The 18278-nt window shown below is 39.9% G+C and overlaps 1 protein-coding gene across 1 annotated transcript in view; it reads left to right on the top strand.

Moving 5' to 3' along the window:
* Positions 1-18278, top strand: part of LOC132118375 (plexin-A2-like) — a 190459-nt gene that overhangs the window by 20405 nt on the left and 151776 nt on the right. The window contains exon 2 of the mRNA XM_059528186.1: positions 12593-13921. Coding sequence (XP_059384169.1) covers positions 12719-13921 — 1203 coding nt within the window. The 5' untranslated portion in view covers positions 12593-12718. The remainder of the gene's footprint in view (positions 1-12592; positions 13922-18278) is intronic.

The raw sequence follows: 18278 nt of genomic DNA, 5'->3' as shown, positions 1-18278 counted from the left end.
GAGATGGAAGCTAGCAACTCCTTTTTGGCACTTAGCGTGATGGGCATTGCCTTTGAAACCAAGGGCATGAAATCAAAGTGGCTTTAGCCTTTTAGCATCTCTCCCTGCTCTTTTCTGGGCATCAGTACTGGCTTCCTCTCCTCCATTGTTCAGTGCCGTGCCTATTCATGTTTCATCTGGTGCATTTGTTATAAAGCCTGATCTCTCACACCTGGCCTGGTGTTCTAGATTCATGCCTCAGTGGAAAAAGTGCTTTGGTGTTAGTATCGTGACACAAAATTCTTCATCCATTGTTGTAGGTCAGTGTGACATTCACTACTCTCCACAGCTCCTCTGCAGCTCAATTTTCAATTTCACATTTGTGAAGAATGGAATATCAGCATGGTTCTCCGCTGCCCTCGGTGAGCAGTCCAAAGAACGGCTGAGAGAATTGACTTGTGTTTTTCTTAAAATATAAATTTCATCTTTTTGGGATGTAGTGGCCTGCGAAAGTTGCAGTCTACATATTAAATGTTCATTTGTCTTGAAACTCTGACATTGAATGGGTCTTGCTGGTAGTCTGTGCAAAAGGAAGTGACCTCTACAAAGATCAAGGGTCACATGATGCCAGAACTCACGAGGTGTTTGGCCTACAGGAAGCAGGCTTCTTATTTTCCACTTCACATGCCTTCCTCTGGGCACTGAACTCTGAGCGTTCTGGAGAGCAGTGACTCAGCATTTCCGCTGGCTAGAAACCATGGTTGTCAGGGTTCAGGATGAATAAGCTGGCACATCCAAGCCCTCAAAATAATACTGATCTTTCCCTTTCTGTCAGGCCGGAAGATGGACATGCTCCTTGTACTGTTGGCCTCACCAGCTATGAAGCTGTCAAGTATTAGAATTTGATTTGGCTAATCACTAATTGCTTTTAGAAATAGTTTGGACACCTCAATCATGCATAAGGGTAGAAGACATCCCTATTTACCAGGAGTTCTAAAAAAATAAATAAATAATGGATAGAGCCTCATAAAGGTCCCATATCTGGAACTGAGTGATGAAGTTATTGAGAGATTGAAAGATTGAGAGTTATTACGAACTAGAATCTAATCTTATTGTGATATCTTTACTTCTTGAGTTATAGGCACGCAAACTTTGGAAAAAGAATATTTATGGCACTCGGAAAGGTATATTTCTTGCAGTTGTTTTGACAGAAGGAAACAACACATTAGGGCTGCATGATTAATCGCATGTGATTGTCATGCGTGTCTCGTTAGTAAAGCTGGTTCTGTGATTAGCGGTAAATGTCCATCTCCTGCTTTCAAATGGAGCGGCACTTAATAGACAGAGCCGTAGTTCGCTGACAAGCTATGCAATATTGCGTTCATAATCGCAGATGAATTTGGGACGCACCTTATGTAGTTTGAGCTACGTCTATTTTAAAATCCCATTTTCCATGATATTTGAAAACCCACCTGAATGAAAGTAACAATAGCCGTTAAATGCAACGAGTAAGATTCATATAAGACCCGATGGTCGCTCAGACAGTGCATTTTCCTTCCGATCCGGTAGCTTTTGACCTGCTTCCGCCATTTGGTACTTAACCAGTCTAGTAATTGGTTTCATTTATTCATACCCATGTGAAGTTTAGCTGTCCCAGTCATCTGCCTGTCATCTGAATGAATTCATTTGAAGCAGCAGCGTTTCTGTCTCTGCAGCCAACCTACAAGTGATCACGTCAGGCTGGGCTTCACGGTGTACATCCTCGGAAAAGATGTCTGTCTGAAGGGCAAGAGGAAAAGGAGATATATTTAGAGAGATATAAAGCCCCACCAGACACTCTCAGTGCTTCTGTAAAAGGCCTGTAAGTCTTCACTAGCTAATACTACAGGCAGTGCTGTTCCCTTATTGCCATGATGCAGGCAGATATTAAGCTAAGTAACAAGCCGCAGTCTTGATTCGCTCAGTTTTTATCACCCCTGATTAAATTATGGCCTTTGTTGTGGAATCTGTGGTTGCTGGAAGAGTACAAGAGGATGACGGAGAGAGCAATAGCACTTTGGAGAAGCTCAGGCATTGTCTAATGTAATAGACTGACTAAATGGGTCCTGTATGTGCTAAATGAGTTTTTAAGGTGTCTGTGTGCAGGATGGTAACCGTAAAGCAGTGAAATAGAATCTCGGACGCATTTAACACTTATTCGGTGTGTATCAAGATAAAGTGGATGAGATGGCAGAGAGAAAAGGTATCTGTCCACTCATTGCAAAGCCCTTCAATCTTTCTGCCTCAAAGTTACGTGCTTATTGTAGCTCGTGGCACGAGAACCTCTTCACTTACGTTTGATTGCATTTACGGTAGTGTTAACTCACTCTATGAGCTCTGGGAGAAATCACAGCCCGTGTACGGCCCTTAAATAACAGCAGCTTACTTTCTTGGTGTAACACAGCAAGCGTGTGGAGAGGGCCTGGAGTCGACTGGTGAATTAAATCCATATAAATGCATAAATAAACAGTAAACAAGCAGCTGGACTCTTATGATGTGACCCTGTATTACAGACGCTCTCTCAGCAGGGCTAATAATGCTTGAGTTTTGATCAATAAAGATTTGAGCTCTTTTTACTGATGAATAGCTCAGCAATGTGTTTATTTTGTATTTTGTGCCTGTTTCACAGATGTAGTTGTCATGCAGAAACTCTTAATTACATGTAAATGTGAACAAATAAGAGCTGAATGGGCATAAGTTCAAACATCGCCTAGAAAAATAAATGTTGAGGCTGTAATCTGTAAGCTTGATCACATTTATTTTTAATCTTGCACCCCTGAGTGCTGCAGTTTGCAATCTTTGGCACAGGAAAAACTAGATTTTATTGATTGTGATAGGATCTTTTTTCCCCTCAGCCATCATTGATATAAATATGTTTAAGGGACAATCTCAAGAAAACATTTTGAGTTCTTATTTCACTTTAGGATCATTAGCATTTTTTGCCATTATGGTATTTTAAGATGATTATGCTAATCCCTTATATTTAAATTACAAGTTTTTTTTTTTGTTTTTGTTTTAGTTTATATCACAATTCTTATTTTTTCAGAATTGAGAGTTTATAAAATGAAGGCCTTTTTAGAACGGGGCAAAATTACTTCTTTTGATTTTGGGTTAAAATATGGCTCTGATATGTTTTTGATGGGATTCAAATATAAAGCCATACCCTTCATTATTCATAACCTTGTTTTTTGTTGTCCAACCTTCCCATGACCAACACACTGGTTCGTCGATTGACCTGTGTGATTTAAAGAGTGTCCCTGACTTCCTGAGCCAGGATAAGAAGTGACTATCATGGGGATTTATTGCATATCTCCAAGCCTGTACTTCCTGTGCAATAAATCAGCTGATATGCTGTGGATGGACATTGACTGAGAGACATCAGTGGGCTGCTGGATCGAGAGCACCCTCTGTTTATTAATAAAGCTGCTCAGTGACAGTATACATTCAACAGAGAGGATGTCTATATGCCTGGGGAGAGCGTGACGGATGATCCGGCCAGTGCTGACTGCCGTGACACTGCATACAGTTTTCAATCCCTGTGTAGACAGTAAAGCATTTCAATGTGGCTTCCTAACATTCCATGCCTGAGCACAGAAAGCAATACACAGTAACGGCCCCATAAGACTATAATTAACAGACAGATTTACGACACCAAAGCAGTTATTTCAGCAGCATTTACATGATTTATTCAAGTGCTCGACAACAATGATGGCGTAAAATACATCAACTGCTGCAAATCTTTCCCTGTCTGTACCGTAAACTTCTGTAGTTAATGGTCCCACACATGTATTGGCGGTCAGGAAGTACATTGTGCTTTTGCATAGACTGGAGGAGTCTGTAATATTTATGAATGACATTTTAAAGGCTGTCTGCTGTCCTTATTGTTTTGTTAAGCTACGTGGAAGTGAGTTATCTTAAAAAGTGTTATGAAAGAGTATACTTTTGCTCAGCTGTCACAGATTAACCAGGAACATTGTGGCCCCCTTTACTACTGGCCATTATGGAATGCTCTACTGCACATCAACTGCATTAACTGGATTGGCATCTGATTGATTAGGCAGTAGTGCATAAAGCAGAGTAGGTAAAATGGACACTAGTCTACTACCTGCCATTGGACCTCATAACTGAAACCTCTTCTTGTACCTGTGTTGATTATGTTGAACCTTCAGTTCCAAGGTTGTGGGCTGGACAATGGTTTGAATCTAGGCTGGAGTGGATAGGTAGATAGATAGACAGATAGATAGATACTTCTCATAATAATAATCACATGGCACTCGGCACCAGTTAATTCATTCCCATTTATTTATTTGTTGAATAATTTCCAATAAGAGGGATGATGCCACCACTTGACCGCTACTAATTTAAGACTGTCACATTTGCTTGAAATGCACACACACATACACAAGTGTCATTTTCTGCATGTGGCTTCCCTGTCGCCCTGCCGTCACTGCGGGGTGTGCTTAAACCTCGCCGGCACTAGCTGTGCCTCCCGCTGTGTGTGGAGTAGCCAGGTGGTAGCTCTGAGTGGCTGCGCATACAGTCGCTGTGTGATTAGCATGCTGGATCCCATTGGCGAGCACTTATTTGAAACAGTTGGAGCAGAATGGAGTGGATTATTCTGACAGGTTGCCTCTCATTTCCCTGAATATCTTATGTAATGCGTCGGATTTGAGAGCCACGCATCACGGCGGCAGATTGAAGTAATATTATGCAGTTCGGTTTTCTCGGTAGCATTGCTGTCCATCTATTTATGCCATTTTTTTTCACAAACACTGTAAATCATCCTCGCTTCCTCTTTCTCAATCTCACTGACTTTCTTTTTTTTAGTTCTCCGTGCCAGGCCGTGTAAATCTGCCCCAGATAATAGTCTGTGTGTGGGTGCCAGTTTTTGGAGTTGTGACTGCTGTTGTAACGGGTTGTTGCCCAGCTGGAGTAATGAATAGCTGGGCCTCTGCTGCCTCTCCCTCTCTCTTGGGTGCTAGAGCCTCATACGGCCCCGTCTCCCTGCCAGCCAAAACCCAGAGACAAGCACACACACACGCACATTTATACACTGATCCAAAGCTGAGGAACTCCTTTGGGAGAAATCCACTCTGTGGCATAATCCACATGAAGGTTAAATTCGCTCTTCGACTTCTTTGAGTCTGCTCTGAGGATTTGATCAGATTTCATTGTGTTTTCTAAATAGGAGATAAGTAGGGGTGTATTTGTGTTAAGCAGCCAGCTTCAGTGGCGTTTGAGAATGATTTAGGCTGATTATTAGATAGTAGCGCTCTTGCGCTGTGCTGCGATCTGATTGGCTGTGGGTTCAGATATGATTTAGCTCATTGGCTAAATCTGTGGCTGACTTTTGGCAGTGTGAGGCTTTGGTTTAAAACTGACCCCAGTCTGGGGTGTTAGGATGTGGGCCTGAGAGAGCTTAATGTTCCCTTCTCACAGCTGGGAGCGCTGCTGTTTACGTAATCCAGCACCCGGCAAATCTCTCCCGTCCTCCTTTCAGCTGCAGGACACCTAATACTGCTCTCGCTCTTTCCTAACACCCGCGACTTGACCCTGGAATGTGAGAGATGGAAAAGAAGGGGCAAATAACAGTTGGATAGAGAGACTTTGTTTGTAGTGATTTAAAAAGAATTTCAGGGCAAATATATTTTTGAAGATTAGAGATTACTTTGGAGAGATCAGAGACTAATGCTTTCACAGTAGTTTATAAAGTACTAAACCACCATGATGCTTTGTTCATTATTAATACAATGTGATGTTGAATCAGCAATGACACTACCTCCATAAAAGTTAAAGGATGTTAAAACTGAAAGTTTGTTTGAATTTATTGATTGATTTATTTGTTTGTTTTAGAATTAATATTTTATGTTTCTTAATTCTTTGACATTCTTTGTGTTGAACTTTTTTGTTATTATATTTGTTTTATTCATTTTTATGTTTAATTAAACATTATTTATTAATTAATTTAGTATTTATGTTTGTTTTAATTCACTTTTAATACATATTTTAAATTCAGTTTTTAATTGTATAGTTTATTAATATTTTTACAATTATTATTTTTTTCATTCATTCATACTTATTTGATTTATTTGTTCATTTGTTTATTTGAGTCAAACAGGGCTTGTGAACTTTTGTTTTGTAGACTGTTTTTGTTGTGTTTTTTTATTTCTTTCAGTTTTGTAGACTGTAGTGTGCCAATGTTTTCCCCCTACCTTAAAACAAAAAAGTTGTGCAGTGAAATCTCAAAGCCTAGAAATATTTGATCCAGGATTTTGGACCAATGAGCTTTCGCTGGGGGCGGGGAAACTAAATATGACATGACAGAAATAGAAACCATGTGAGCAATGAAACTTTTCAATGCTTGTTGCGTTCGTGGCTGATTAATGTGGGACATGTTTCTTTTTTGTGAATTTTTTTTTTAGGATCTGGTGTCAGTCACATCTTGAATAAATCTGGTTACAGTTTTCAAAAACTTGCATCAACCGTCCTGCAAATAAACATCTTCTGATGGAAACAATTGAGCTGAACGAAGAAAATTCTGAACAGGCAGCATCAGATTTCACTCGCTCTTTCATGTGCAACTCTTCGCTGTAATGTTGACTTTCAAAACTCACAGATTGAAAAGCGTACACTGAGCTTCCTGATTGATAAATGAGCGTTGCGTCAATCAAAGCATTTAATTAAATTCAAAACTGCAAAGCCGAGGGAGGTAGATCTGAATCCCGTGGCCTCTGGTGACATTTTTCGTTTGTGTCTCGTGTCTTTCCGAGGGCTCCCCGTCTCCCACTGCCGCCCTTTACAATTCAGATTTATGGAAATAAGCCTTAATAGAAACCTGTGCCAAGCTTGACAGACAGCTCTGATGAGAAGTACTTCCTGTATGTGTGTGTGTGTGTGTAAATCCTTAAGCAGATTGCCAGTCGTGGTAATAGGTGTGAGGCCGAGACACTGTTGGAGTGCATGTAAAGAAGTGTGTGATTTAGAACAAGCTACTGTTTGTGTGCATATCTGTGTTTGTTAGCCGAGGAGTAGGCGACTGTGGGAGGGAGAACAAAATGCATTAGAATAACAATAATATTATAATCTCCCCTCAGCGGAGTCGCGGGACTGTGTAGGGAGCAGAAGAGGGAGTTTATTTTCACAGAGTGGAAGTGTGGAGGATGCTGGGATGTCGCAGCAGGTTGTGGGTGAAAGGCAGAGATTAGATCCGCACACCCTTGTTTGCATTCGGGGATAAGAGCGCCTGCTGATGGCTGCTAATTCTGATGTCATGTTGACATGTCTTTTTCTGTGGGAAATCACAATGTGTGAGGGATTTAATAGACTTTGATATGCTTCAGTCAGACTGTATCACTCAGTGTCCTGGTGACAGACAGACCGAGATAATAGCAGGGAAACTGGTCTCTAAAAAGTTGCCTGAGGATCGAATCGTCTAGCATGTACATTGTTTAGCTGACCGTACAGTACAAAAGTTCAACACTAGAGTCGTGCTAATTAGGACTGTGCCTTTTAGTGGTTTTGACATTTGCATAATGAATACATGGTTTACTAATGGGCATCCTGATGCAATTCCTCCCTTAAAATTGGCCTTGGAATTATAGGCTTCTTCTACTTTTTGAGTAGATATGGTAATACGAAACAGGCTGATTGGCCAGGTAAATGTGACATCATTGATTTAAAGCCTACTAGCCTCTTAAAGTGAACATGATATGGGATTTACAACCAATTTTGCTTCAGTAATATGACATTTTTTACTATTTAACAAGATACTTATCGTGTTTACACACCAAAAGCGAACTTAATTATATACCTGAGGTCAATGCAAAGATGCGAATGACGCAAATTGTGTGATGTGATTGCCGCGAATGTGTGATGCATGTTGAAAAAGTTCAGCTCGAGCAAAAAGCTTATTGACGTGTACAGTTGAATCAGAAAATGGATGAGAGCATTACCGAATGTTTTTATTCTCAAGTGACACAAAAAACATCCTGCGAGTAATCTAGAAAAAAAAATGCATACTTTAATCCACAAGGAATAGATTTCATAGTCCAGGGCTTTTTTATTTACTTTTAATTTATTTAAATACATTTTATTTGTCTTTGTTGTTGTTGTTGTTGTTTTTTTTTTTGAGGGGGGGGTTGTGTATTCGTTTGTTTGTTCTGTTTTGTTATGTGTTTTATTTAGTTTTTTTGTTGTTGTTGTTGTTTAATTAGTTTTGTTTTATTTAGTTTGATAGTTGGAGGGGACAACTTCTTAAGAGGTTACTTCAGAGGCAAAGCAAGTATTTACATTTGGATAAAAGATTGCAAATTACAACATCATAATAATTGAATAATAACATGCACTAATAAATCATTCACAATAATACCAGAAATGTGTGTTTAGAAAATAAATAGGGTCCATTTTGATTGCATGCTTACTTTGAATAAAAGTAAATGAATACATTTGCTTTTTGCTAGTAATTTAGCTATTTGGACTCAAAGTCTTGTTTTTTTTCCAATACCCGGCCAATAGTTCCATGGAAGAAGAGTACAAAAGTGCCTGAGTAGGCGAGAGAAGACCAACAGGAAGCCATGTGGTCAGTGAGAGTGTAATCTGTCCCTACTTCACACTGTGTCATTTCCCTATGGGAGAATGGATGCACTCAGCAGTGGGAGCTGGCACAGAGAGAGAAGCAGCCATTACTGCCACAGCCGGAGCTCCCGCAGAGACAAAAGAAATTATAAATATCACTACACTGCCACGACACCCTGCTCTCACAAAGCCTCTCATTATCACCACCAGAGAATGTCAGGGAAGAAATAAAGACTAATGGACTAACCTCTCCTACTAATCGTTTTTAGACGCACTCTCACAAAGTGCTGCTTCCCTCAAGGAAAATTAGACTTTCTATTTTTAACCTGCTAAAAAAATGGCAACAGAGATAAGACTCTTCGCTGCCAAGGGATGCAGCAACTTTTCAAACTTCGATTTCTTTTTCCTTGCTGCTTGATTTTGTCTGCTTAAATATCTTTCATTTCTGTGCCAGTATGACTTTTGGTATTTATTTAACCATCTAGATTACATGCTCAAAGATTAGTTGTTATTAGGAATGATGGATTAATCCCAGGCATGAAATTCCAAAGTGTCATTTGTTTCCTGTTGCACAACAATTAATAGGATTTTCCGCCATAACGGGATTGTGGTTTAGGTTCTTTATCTGAAGCAGTACAATAGCTGTAAATATGAATTTAAAAGATCAAACAACTTTCGTTCTATTGTTAAGTAGCTTATAAAAGGAGGGAAAATATGTCACGGCACACGGGGAGGCAGGAGGGGGTTCGCTTTGCACTCGTATGAGCCAGGCTCTCTATACAGAGATCAGCCCTCAGAGCTTAAAACTACCCTTCTGTCCACTGAAACGGTTAGCCTGTGCTTTGAATTGTGGGTAGAGTCTGCAATGAATCAAAACCTAGCATTACTCTTTTATCCCCAAACCAATTCTGATGTCTTTATGCCAACGCTAATATAAAGTATGGCTCGTACTTCCAGAGATTAGGAAGCTACCGCAATGTCCCTGGCAGGAATCTGATCATTATATTAGCACATACTCTGTAGATGAGAAAACTGCATAGAGTTAGTCAAGGCCACTGTGTGTTTATACAGCACTGACTGTGGTTTGTTTTGCCTTAGTGTTCATTAAGGAAAACAACAGTTTTCCTGTACAGTAATCACAGCCTCAGTGCTGACTGGAATGCAGCGGTTTTCCTGTTCGCTCAGTCTGTACACTCACATTTAGCCCCACATTGAAATCCAAGGCCGTGTATTCGGATATAACGCACGAGAAAATTCCATGACCCCCTTTTTGGAGCTTTATCCAGTTGGATACCGCAGTGTAAAATATACCAGTGTGGCCTGAAAAATCAGCTCTGTGCTTGTGCACATTTCAGCAGAGGAATCTTTTAGAAGCATAGCCTCGAATTCGCCATGGTTCATGAGAGATTAGTGGTGCTAAGTTTGGATCCCATCTGAACAGCATTGTATCCCGGAGGTCAGTTTAATGTAAATGTGATGAGAGGATTATAACCCAGGGATGGATTTTCACTTGATAAAACGACACTCGGTGGAACCATGTGCTGATGCTCAGTCAGATGGAACTGAAATAACAGTCAGTGATGGGTTCTTTGTTAGAAATCAAGTGCTTTAAATCCAAATTGTACCTGCGGTAAAGTATACTCGATTTCCAAATTGTAGTAAGCTCTGGCTGTTTTCTGGGAGGCAAAATCTGCCAAATCATGGTAAAATGATAAACATTTTATATATTAATTATTATTGCATTTAATGTAATTTATATTTTGTTTTTAATATTTTAATTCAATTATTAAAATAGTATTCCCTAGAGTGCAGTAACTGTCTTTTTATAGGACTTACTACTGCAGGTGCAACTCTGCTACAAATCAAACCAGAGACAGAGGCAGGACATTGGAATAAAAGCAGTCTCTCGTGGTTGTGGGGTCATAATGGATATGCTAATGAGGCAACTGTTACCTTTCCATTGGTGCACTGTATGGTTGTGAATCACTGTCATGGCGAAATACAACTCTTGCCAAAATGCAAAATGCTGTTGTCTCCTCAGTACAGTTGCCTGTTCTGACAAACCTACATAAATTGCGCCATTATCACTATAGGCTCTGGTGTGATGAACCCGTGATTCACAGGTGCAAACATTGACATGGTAATCTCTTCCGAGAGCCAAATGTAAAGGACTGACTTCAAACAATAAAAGGAAGCTAAGAGGCGAATCAGTCTCATCTATTTAGTTCTTTGGCCAGGCTGCATAATAAGTAGAGTCCTGTCAGGCGTTGCAGAAAAGAGGGGAAAAAACACAAAGCATTATAAACAAAGCCCCTATTGCTTCTGTTTCTGACAGCACTGCTGCTAAACTTTGAACAGTTGTTATTTACACCATTCGGTCGCCTCTTCAGTGCAGCTGTCGCTACGACATAAAAAGAGAGAAGCGCACTCGCTCCGAGCCAGCAGTCAGCAGGAAACAGGGGAAAAAGGGGTTAGGGAAATGGATGAAAATGGTTGGGGTTGGGTTAAGCGTGCAAAATCACACAAGATAAAACAGGTGATGGTTTACAGTTGGAGAAAAGAGGAGATTGTGCTTGTGAAGGTGAGGCCTAAAAGCCAGAAGGCAGCAGAAAGTTGCTTGCTCTGCAGAATCCAGATAACACCTCCAGGGGAATGTGCTTTGCACCTCCAGCATGTGCAAAGTCACACAAAAGAGCAGTGTGAAGGACAAAACCGACCCTGGGACTGAGTTTTTCAACTCTGTGCTAATATACTGCACCTCAGAACTGAGCTAGGAGGACAGCTAAGCTAGGATTTTAGCACTCTGTTATATGTAAGCAAAGTATTGTTTAAAATTCTGCACATGCCATTTACTTTTGATCACTTTGTCCCTTTAGCCTCTACATTCAAGTCACGAAGTGACAAACAATATAGCTTCTATATCTTGACATGTTCGAGCACACTAACAAAGCCCTGTTCACCTAAACTCATCACATTGCTTAATCATATGTGATTCTCTGATGTGCTGGCATTTTCTACATTTGTTAGCCCTCTTGGACCACCTATCACTGATAATGCATCCAAATCAAATGGAAGGAAAAAATGGGAGAGGAAATATGGTTAGTGTGTTCAGACAGTGTAGATTGTATCTCTAATGGCTGCCTTATTCGTTTAGGGATGATTGCTCTGGTGCCAATGATTAATCCCTCCAGGATTTACTGGTGTCAAATGGATACAAAAAAGTAAAGAGAGAAAAACAGACGAACAGAATTGGAAAGAATAATTAATGGATTCAGATCCTGTTAAACAGCCCCCTTATAGAGTAGATAGTAAAAACAGGCTGCATGGAACTGGCACCCAATTTGTTCACACTTTGTTATAGTAATAAGATCCAGGCCTCCCTGGTGCAGTGGATTGGATAATTAACTCCCTGGGATAAATGCAGAAGAAAGGTGGCCCCCCTTTTGATTTATTATATGGGGGAGATTACGCTATACTATACTATATATTATATATTACATAAATTGCTTTTTTTCCCCTCAGTGTACTTTTGTCACTGACAAGCTAGGTTGGGAAGTGCAGATAATAAGATAGATGCAAATGCCAAGAAACGAAAGGGTGATGTTAAAATTTGTCATAAAAGAAAGCTCTTAAGTTTTTTGTTGTTGACATAAATGCATTACTCAAAAATGAAATGGTTCTGCAGCTAAAAGAAGAATGCTTCTAAAAAGATTTGTCAGACCTATTCAGACATCTTTCTTTTTTTTTCTTTTTTTTTTTTGATGTTAGATCTTGTAATTGACAAAACAGATGTTACTCTAGAGACCTCTGACTGAATGCTGTTCTTACAAACTGATGTCTCAGAGAACCAGCAACTCAGGTCATGCTAATTTACGTTGCTACGATGGCTAATTTACGTTGGTTTAGTGAATGAACTGCAATTTCCATTGTTTCCTTTTGCAAGTTTAGATTTTCTGATGCTGATTTATGTACTCATTACTCTTGATCTTCTCTCTTTCAGAAAAATGTGAAGACCGTGGTGAGGCGCTGGACCATATAGTTAGCCTTTAGACTACGAGGACGAAGGTTAAGCTTTCTGATACTTCTTTAAACTCTTAATTTTCTAACCTGACGGGTCCCTCAGACCATGGAGGGACAGCGGGATTCAAAGAGGACTTTGAAACAAAGCCCTGGATGTTTTTCCAAATTGTCCTTTATGTGGTGGTTGTTAGTCTTAATCTTGTCTGAAGTGTCCTGTGAACAGTCCTTTACAACGTTTCACCCTGAGCGACGAGAATGGGCCTTCAACCACATGACGGTTCACAAGAAGACAGGAGCACTCTACATTGGTGCTGTCAATCGAGTCTACAAATTAGCAGGCAACCTGACACTCCTAGTATCCCATGATACTGGTCCAGAAGATGACAACAAGGCCTGCTACCCTCCACTTATCGTTCAGCCTTGCACTGAACCTCTGGTTTCTACCAACAACATCAACAAACTCTTACTCATCGACTACTCTCAGAACCGACTACTTGCCTGCGGAAGCCTCTACCAAGGTGTCTGCAAACTGCTACGGTTGGACGACCTCTTCATCCTGGTGGAGCCCTCTCATAAAAAAGAGCACTACCTCTCCAGTGTCAACCAGACTGGCACCATGTATGGAGTCATCGTGCCCTCACAGGGTAAGGATGGGACCCTCTTCATTGGTACAGCTGTGGATGGGAAGCAAGACTACTTTCCAACCATCTCAAGTAGGAAGCTTCCTCTTGACCCGGAGTCTTCAGCTATGCTGGACTATGAGTTACACACTGACTTTGTTTCATCACTCATCAAGATTCCCTCCGATACCTTGGCATTGGTCTCTCATTTCGACATCTACTACATCTATGGTTTTGCCAGTGGAAACTTCGTCTACTTCCTGACTGTGCAACCGGAGACGCCTGAGAACAGCATGTCTTCCAGCGGGCCCTCAAACGACCTGTTTTATACCTCTCGAATCGTCCGACTTTGCAAAGATGACCACAAATTCCACTCCTATGTGTCATTGCCTATTGGTTGTGTCCGAAACAGAATTGAGTACCGTCTTCTACAAGCAGCCTACCTGGGCAAACCTGGACGAGTGCTTGCAGCATCCCTCAACATAAGTGCCCAAGATGATGTGCTCTTTGCTATCTTTTCCAAAGGTCAAAAACAGTACCTTCATCCACCTGACGACTCAGCCCTCTGTGTCTTCAGCATCCGGGACATCAATGCACAGATCAAGGAGCGTATGCAGTCCTGCTATCAAGGAGAGGGGAACTTGGAGCTCAACTGGCTCTTGGGAAAGGATGTACCTTGTACCAAAGCAGTAAGAAACCTTTTTTGCTATTACTAGCCACAGCAGCTTGCTTACTATTTAGCTTGTTAAACCAGCTTTGAATGTGAAGCCTTGTTAGATGTAGTATCTGAAACCCTAATCAAGGAAGCTCTTTCCAAATTGTAGCCTACTATTTTTAATTGAGCTTGTTGTGTGCATGGATAATTTAAGAGCTTTATTCCGAGTTATCTTCCTTTGAATGTTGTTCTCTTGGTGCAATATAAATTTTTGCCCTCTATGAAACTGACAGTTCCCATGCCTGCTTCTGCTCACTAGAAAATCTCAGTAAATCAATAAAGTCAGATGTGGATTTGTTACTAATTTTATGTTTTCTTTGGAATGAAGATAGGATCTGCATCATAATGTTTATGTAGCTGGTTAGTGTTCTTGCATATCCATATTTCATTCTTAAGAGTGTAACAGGATATTATCCAAGCAATCCTGTTGACCCCGCAACCTACAGGATTGAATGTCAGACATGGTTAGAGTTAGTAGTTAGTTAAGCATGAAAGCACACCCCAACAAATCCCATAAAATGATTTCTAGTCAAATTTTTTCAGTGTTCTAACCCTATGCAGACACTCCTTAAAAATGTAATGAATTGCAAGTAAATCTAGAACCAGATTAATTGTTCAGGGCTTACTTACCAGTCAGTTTTAAAAGTATATAGTTTTAAACATTCCTAAATTCTTCCAAAAAGGAGGATGTGACAGAAATTCACTTAGAAGACCACATGAAATTACTCAAGCGTTTTCATTGTTCTTTACTCGTCTTGCTCCCAAAAGCTGTTTAACTGGGGGTGTAAACAAACTGAATTAGAGGCACTAAAAATCCTCTGTGCGTATGTTTATTTACAGGTTATCACATTGACAGCTGGTGTGTCGATGCTTATATAAATATATTTGAATGTGTGTATGTTTATATGGCTGTCAGGGATTGTTTTGCAATGTGTGTGCTTGAATTTTAAGAGAGAGTCTTAATAACAAACTATTGCTACGTGGTTTTCTCCAGGGCATCCTTTATTAGCTTCAGTAAATTTGCCATTAGCATGATGTCAGAGGTGATTGTCACTCTGAGGAAAACATTATTGAGTGTCTGAGCAGGGTGGTCTTCATAGTAGCAGACTCCACTCTGGCCCCATTAAGGACCCTAGAGCATCCCCTGTCTGACCCCAGGGGGGCCGTCAGTGGCTTATGATGTCAGCCAGCCCTCCTCCATGTTTTTCTAGGCCTCATTAAAAACATTGCACAAGAAACCTCCTGCGTCTTTTCTCCTGGTACTAGAGGTATCCTGGTGTTAGGAGGAGGTCTGAGAACATGAAGATATATGTTCTGTAAAAACTCCTCAGTCGATGCCGTTCAGTAAATCTATGGTTTTATGCAGGTAGATTTTTAGTGCTTAGCAAGAAGTCTGTGAGCCCACACAAATCGCCACAACTCATCACCCTCTTGCTGCCACAAAGCTTTTTTTTACTCCCTTTTCATGACCAGTACGAACATGAAAATATTTTTACAGTGAAATAATCCTCCTCAGACTTTTTCGTTTGCTATTCAAGCTCATTTTACCTAAAAAAAATACTGCTAGAAATCCCCTACCATGATGTTTTTGTTTAATTTCCTGTCAGCTATTTTAGGCTATTTTTGATCACTGGAAACATGGCCTCTGCGCAGGCTTCAGTATAGTTCCTTCGGCTCCAATGTCTTTTCTGAATTACAGAGAAAGTGAAACTTATAGACACACAGGGTGAATCTAAGGAGGAAGAGAAGTCATATGCTGAGAATTCCGAATGAAAGATTTATCACAGAGCCCAGCTTGCAACTGTCTTCCTGCCTGGCCAACCTGCTTGCTGCTTCAGATCCAGCCCTTTGATGCTATTCACTCATTCAGCCGGTGTTACGTTTCATCAGGCTGCCTGATCAAGCCTATCGCAGTGCCAGTTTCAACAGTGATCTAAGGAGGACATTCTATTTATCAGGTGGCTTCCAAAGGGATGACCCTTTTTTGATTTGTGTATGGGACAATAACCCCCTACCTGAAACAGCAGTCAAGGGAAATGGGTTCCAGTGATAAGCATAATGGTTGCCGTTTGAACATCAAATCAGACACTTTAGATAGATTCCAAACAAAGGGCACATAAAAAAATGTAAAAAAAAAAATTATGCTGAATGTTCAAAAGCAGTGTTTTTTGTTGTTTTGTTTGTGTATTGTGTTGAATTTTTTTTCTGTTTTGTTAGTTTTGTGCTTTATTGTTTTGTGTTTTGTGTTTTGTGTTTTGTGTTTTTGTTTTGTTTTGTTGTGTTGTGTTGTGTTGTTATTGTTTTACATGGTCCGATTACTGTTTTCCCTCTGTAACTGAACAAAATTTAGAATGTAGTAATCGATAAAAATGAATCATTTATCATATTGAGTGGTTATTCAATTTTATGCATGTAGAAATAGGCCTATAACTTCTGCTTATTAGCTCAAATCAAACTGATATATTTAAAGTAGCAAAATTTATGATGCCATCTTTGCCAGATTTCATTTGTGATTGATGCTATTACAATATAAGTTACAATATAATTTTCGAAATTTTGGTCTTTTCCCATTGAAGTATAAATGTAGAATGAATCATTTTCTGTAAATTAGCATAATACTTGCAAGACTAGAACATAGCTGCCCTAGGGCATTTCCAAGATGAATGCAGAGTGGACAGACTTAAAAAGGACTTTGCACACAAACATCGAAATAATGTAGTCAAAAGCCAACTGTTTTTGAGGTATACATCTGAAGATCTAGAAGGCAGTTATTTTTGGACTGGAAAATAAAAGAAAACACGATGAAGAAGGGCTGGAACGAGAACTGCCGAGTTCGAGGCATCTACATCCTTGCTTTATTGCCATCCCCCAGCTTGTGAAGGGCTGGGATGCAGTAAAGATTTTTATAGCTTGAGCCTGTAGTCGAGCAGGATGATATTAAAGGGCTACGGAGTGTTGGGGACGAGCAGTGCTGTGTTCAGCATCATGACCGAGCGCACAGTATCCATCTCTCTTACTCTACATGGCACTTTGAGGCCAGTGTCAGTCACAAACTCCGATGACCTGAATCTAAACGCCGCCGAGTGTTGTAACTCGCCTCCCAAACTCAAATGGGGATTGATAGTGGCCCACGCATGCATGCAACAAGAAAAATGGGCCATAGACCCTCCCATTACATTGTAAATGTTTACAAGCTTCAATCTCTTCACTTTAAGTTGGTGTGTATCTGTGTGTCTGAGAGAGAGGATGAGATGCAGTGGGAGAGCAATAGAGATCAACGAGGGGGAAAATATGGGTTTGTTTTGGCCCTTTGAACAAGCATTTTACAATCTGACTTATGTATATATCTACTAAATGTGTAAAAATTTATATACATGGAGAACTCGAGATCTCTGTACATTGTCAGTCATTTCCAGTAATGTAATTTCCAAATCTTTAGTCTTTGTCTTGCTAAGACTAGTAGCTATCATTATACAGTATGTGTCACATACAAACAATAAATAATAATTTTTACTCTGTTGCTTAAATTGTAAAAATATAACAATTGAAATTGCACACTAAAATATTATGATAATCATATTTACATTAACTTGTTAGTGTAAACAAGTACACCACTGGAAATGACACAAGAACTGAGAGACAATTAAAAAAAAAAACATAGCAGAAATAAAGGCAGCAAAGTAGAAAAGGTTTTGTAAACTATATATATATATATATATATATATATATATATATATATATATATATATATATATATATATATATATAAAAGAAAAAGAAAACATAAGAAAATATGAAAACAGTTAGAGTTTACAAGTATTAATAAAAACCCCAGCAACATAAAAGTGTCTGAACTTATAAAACACTAGATGACTAGATCATTTAAATCAGCTGTATAGGTGTTGTTTTCGGCTGGTGTGGTGTGTAAATGTGTGTGAATGTGCTTTCATCCCCAGCCGGGGTGAGCTACACTATTCTCATAGCACAGGGTAATAAACAGTCAGAGAGCATGGCAGGACTCGCCAGAGCAGAGCGGGAACATGTCTGCCCAGCTGAACAGAAAACCAAGTGTCTGGTTAGGGAAACCACACTCAATGGTCCAGTTACTGCCTTCCCTCAGAAACTGAACGAGAGTCAGTAGTTTCTGGTCTGGTCTGCTCTGCAAACCCAAGCTTCCAGCTGGTTGGGTGTCACTTGATAGTGTGATACACTAGTAAAACTGAATCCCAGGCTAACTGTAAACCCTGCAAATGTCAGAGAATTTTTAAATAGTGATTTTCATGCTTGGAAAAATTCATAGTGAATGAAAAGAACTGTACAAAAGTTTGGGG

Source organism: Carassius carassius, chromosome 37, assembly GCF_963082965.1.
Source record: "Carassius carassius chromosome 37, fCarCar2.1, whole genome shotgun sequence".
In the NCBI taxonomy this organism is placed as follows: Eukaryota; Metazoa; Chordata; class Actinopteri; order Cypriniformes; family Cyprinidae; genus Carassius; species Carassius carassius.
This window is presented reverse-complemented; position numbering and strand designations above follow the sequence as displayed.